General features: G+C 28.5%; 1 protein-coding gene across 3 annotated transcripts in view; it reads right to left on the bottom strand.

Moving 5' to 3' along the window:
* Positions 1-3,016, bottom strand: part of ci (cubitus interruptus) — a 150,952-nt gene that overhangs the window by 50,641 nt on the left and 97,295 nt on the right. For 2 of the 3 annotated variants that reach the window (XM_067045973.1, XM_067045979.1), the window contains exon 2: positions 2,553-2,600. The exons of the other annotated variant lie outside the window; for it this stretch is intronic. In XM_067045973.1, coding sequence (XP_066902074.1) covers positions 2,553-2,600 — 48 coding nt within the window. The remainder of the gene's footprint in view (positions 1-2,552; positions 2,601-3,016) is intronic. 3 annotated transcript variants of the gene reach the window in all.

Consider the following 3,016-nt stretch of genomic DNA (forward strand, 5'->3'; position numbering starts at 1 on the left):
TACTTTGACATTTCTATGGGGTTAGTTCACCGTTGGCCCGACAGAGGTACCACCTAAAGCCACAACGTGGGTACCCTCCAAGGGGTACGCCTATAAATCTGGCGGGCGAGGGTGATTCTGACAAAGTCACCTCCTAGCAAAAACATTGGTCTAGTAACAGTACTTCCTTACAAAGTACTGCAGCCCTGACTGAAGTACTGCACCCCTGACTGAAGTACTGCACCCCTGACTGAAGTACTGCACCCCTGACTCTACTAAATTAAATAAAAAGTCATATTTCTAAGCTATATACTTAAAGTGAATTGACTAATTTATTTTTTAATACAAATTTAAAATACCCAAATATTTTATTTACAACATTTACGTACAGCACTGAACGTTTGAACGCCAAACAATTTTAAACTGCAATTACAAAAAAATTATAATTTTTTTCTAAAATAAATATTATTCGTCATAATAAAATGTATTAACTCTATAGACATCAGAGATGTTTACACCTTTCTCTTGAGATCACGAACCAACAACTCGTTCTGAACATCGCTAGAATACTAATTTCAAAATAAATATTTATAAACCGAAAAATATAAGATGAATAGATTCTGTGAATTTATTTTTCAAAATACTTGAGTATCTTGTATATTATAATGTTTTATTCTTATATCAAGTGTTACATGCTACACCTAGTTGTTAATATTTTCAATTGAAAATTTCAATATTCAGACTTTTAAATTTCTATTTAAATTATAAGAGCGAAAATAAAGTATACGTGAGTGTTGTTTAATGTTATTCCGTGTAAGTCAGTATATTGCATTTTTGTTCGTTTTAATTTATCTTTTAATCTTTTAATTTAAGTACTTCGACCGTTTCATTTTGACCTATGAAACCCAAATCGAAATAAGTAAAAGGTACTTTGTATCTCTGTGGAATTAGTTTATTTAAAATAAAGCCTTAATTACGTTTTCTAATTTATAAAAACGATGGACAAAAATCAGTTATTTCACCCCAATTTAAAACAATGTATATTATGTACTTTATAATACATTTTTTAATTGATAGGTATACAATCTGCCACACTATTGTTATTACTATTGAAATAGTGATGAATAATCACATTCAAACTAAAATAAAATAAGAATGAAAATAAATAAGTAAATGACAAAAAAGTACATAAAAATAAATAAAATCTCTCTTAAAATATATATAAACAGAAGGATAAAGAAAATGGCCATAACAAAACTATGTGTATGAAAAAAAAATTAATAAAATAAAATCATAATAAAAATAATATAATCTCTAGTCACATTTACTATCTTATATACAATATTTACACAATCGACCTGAGGATCCTGAGCCCACTCTATCTCCTACGTGTGAGGGGTAGAGCAGAGCTCAAAAGATCCCATCGCATCCCTCTCGCCGCATCACTGGTGGTGAGCCAGTGGAGGCTGAGCAAAATACGTTAAACTAGCTTTATTTTGAGTACTGGAAGACATCTGTACTTCTAATGATCACTCAGATATATTTTTCAGATAAAAATCAAAATTTCTGTCCGAAAAAAAAAATAGAAATCAACATTTTATGAATTTATTTCAGCAAATATCATGAAAAATGCTACTCTTAAATAGATAAGTGCCATAAAAACATTTATTGCATATTAAACTAGTTTTAATTTGAGTACTAATTTATTTCTGTACGTGATTCCTGAGATATAGATTCTCAAAATAAATTCACTAACTTCAGATTTTTCTGCGAAATGTTGATATTTAAAAACCTATATCTTGGAAACTACTCAACGTAAATAGCTCTATTAGGGCTCATATTTTAGCATATTTACTCTACTTTAAATGATGTTCTATTAGATTTTCTATTGTTATTGGTGGTTTTCAAGATATGGAACTCCAAATGAATTTTTTTTTTTAAACAGCCGGGAATTTTTTATTCCCCCAAATAATACTGGCAGATTCGTCGATTTTTAATAGTAATTATAAATATTTTTCATTAAAGTAATAAAAAATTGGGGTGATAGAACAGACTTCTTTCTCTTCTCAGGTTCTTAAACTATTATGTGCATACGTAATATTTTATTTATATAACGATGAATATTTATTTTATGAATATTTTTCTTTTATTGGAAAGTCTAATTAAAAGTCAGTAAGATGTAAAAGGACCTTTCTATCCTATAAAAAAACAAACAATAAATTTAATCCTTTCATTGTAACAGAGGCCCCCGACACCCCTCCTACGTCCTTTGGAGTTTTTTCCATTCCATCCTATCATAGATTAACATATTCATGAACGTACAAACTCCCTGATACCTCTTATTCTAGAAAGCCCGAGATTTATCGACTATATAACAAAGTAGAGAAAGATATTCGTTTGTTTCACTTCTCATGCAAAGTGTAAACTTAACGAATAAATCTCATTCAGCCATATTTCGTTTTATCTTTGTTTTACAGTATCTTGTTGATCTGGATATATAGCAAACATCTAAATCTACCAATAAACATTTTTTAATTAAATAATTTTTATTTCTAATGAATTTGTTTACTTACATAGATTTTTGGATCAATTCTTGAGTTAGAGGTCCATGCAAGTGTAGTCTGAAATTAGAGAAAGATTTTTTTATAGCAAAAATATAATTGGAACACAACGGCCTTTTAGAGCCCAGAAAATATGATTTAACTATTTTTTATAACTTACACGGCATTCCCTTTTCAATTAAAAGTTTATGCATACCCTGTATATACTTTAATAATTTTAATGTAATACAAACAAAAGCAATAAATAAAATGTGAGTATAATTATTAAGAACTGAAAAGATATGGATCATTATTATTTTTATTTTTTTAATTTTAAAAATTGTATTTTATTTAGGTTGGGAAAATTGAGAATGCGTGATATAAAAGATAGCCAAGAAAAAAAACAAAACAAGTTATAACAAATACAATCTTCCCCCAAAAATATTGTCAGTACGAAATCTTAAAACAAAATATCAAGGGGGTTGTTGCATTTGTCT

Source organism: Halyomorpha halys, unplaced genomic scaffold (genome assembly GCF_000696795.3).
Source record: "Halyomorpha halys isolate HHAL.00 unplaced genomic scaffold, Hhal_1.1 Scaffold32.1, whole genome shotgun sequence".
In the NCBI taxonomy this organism is placed as follows: Eukaryota; Metazoa; Arthropoda; class Insecta; order Hemiptera; family Pentatomidae; genus Halyomorpha; species Halyomorpha halys.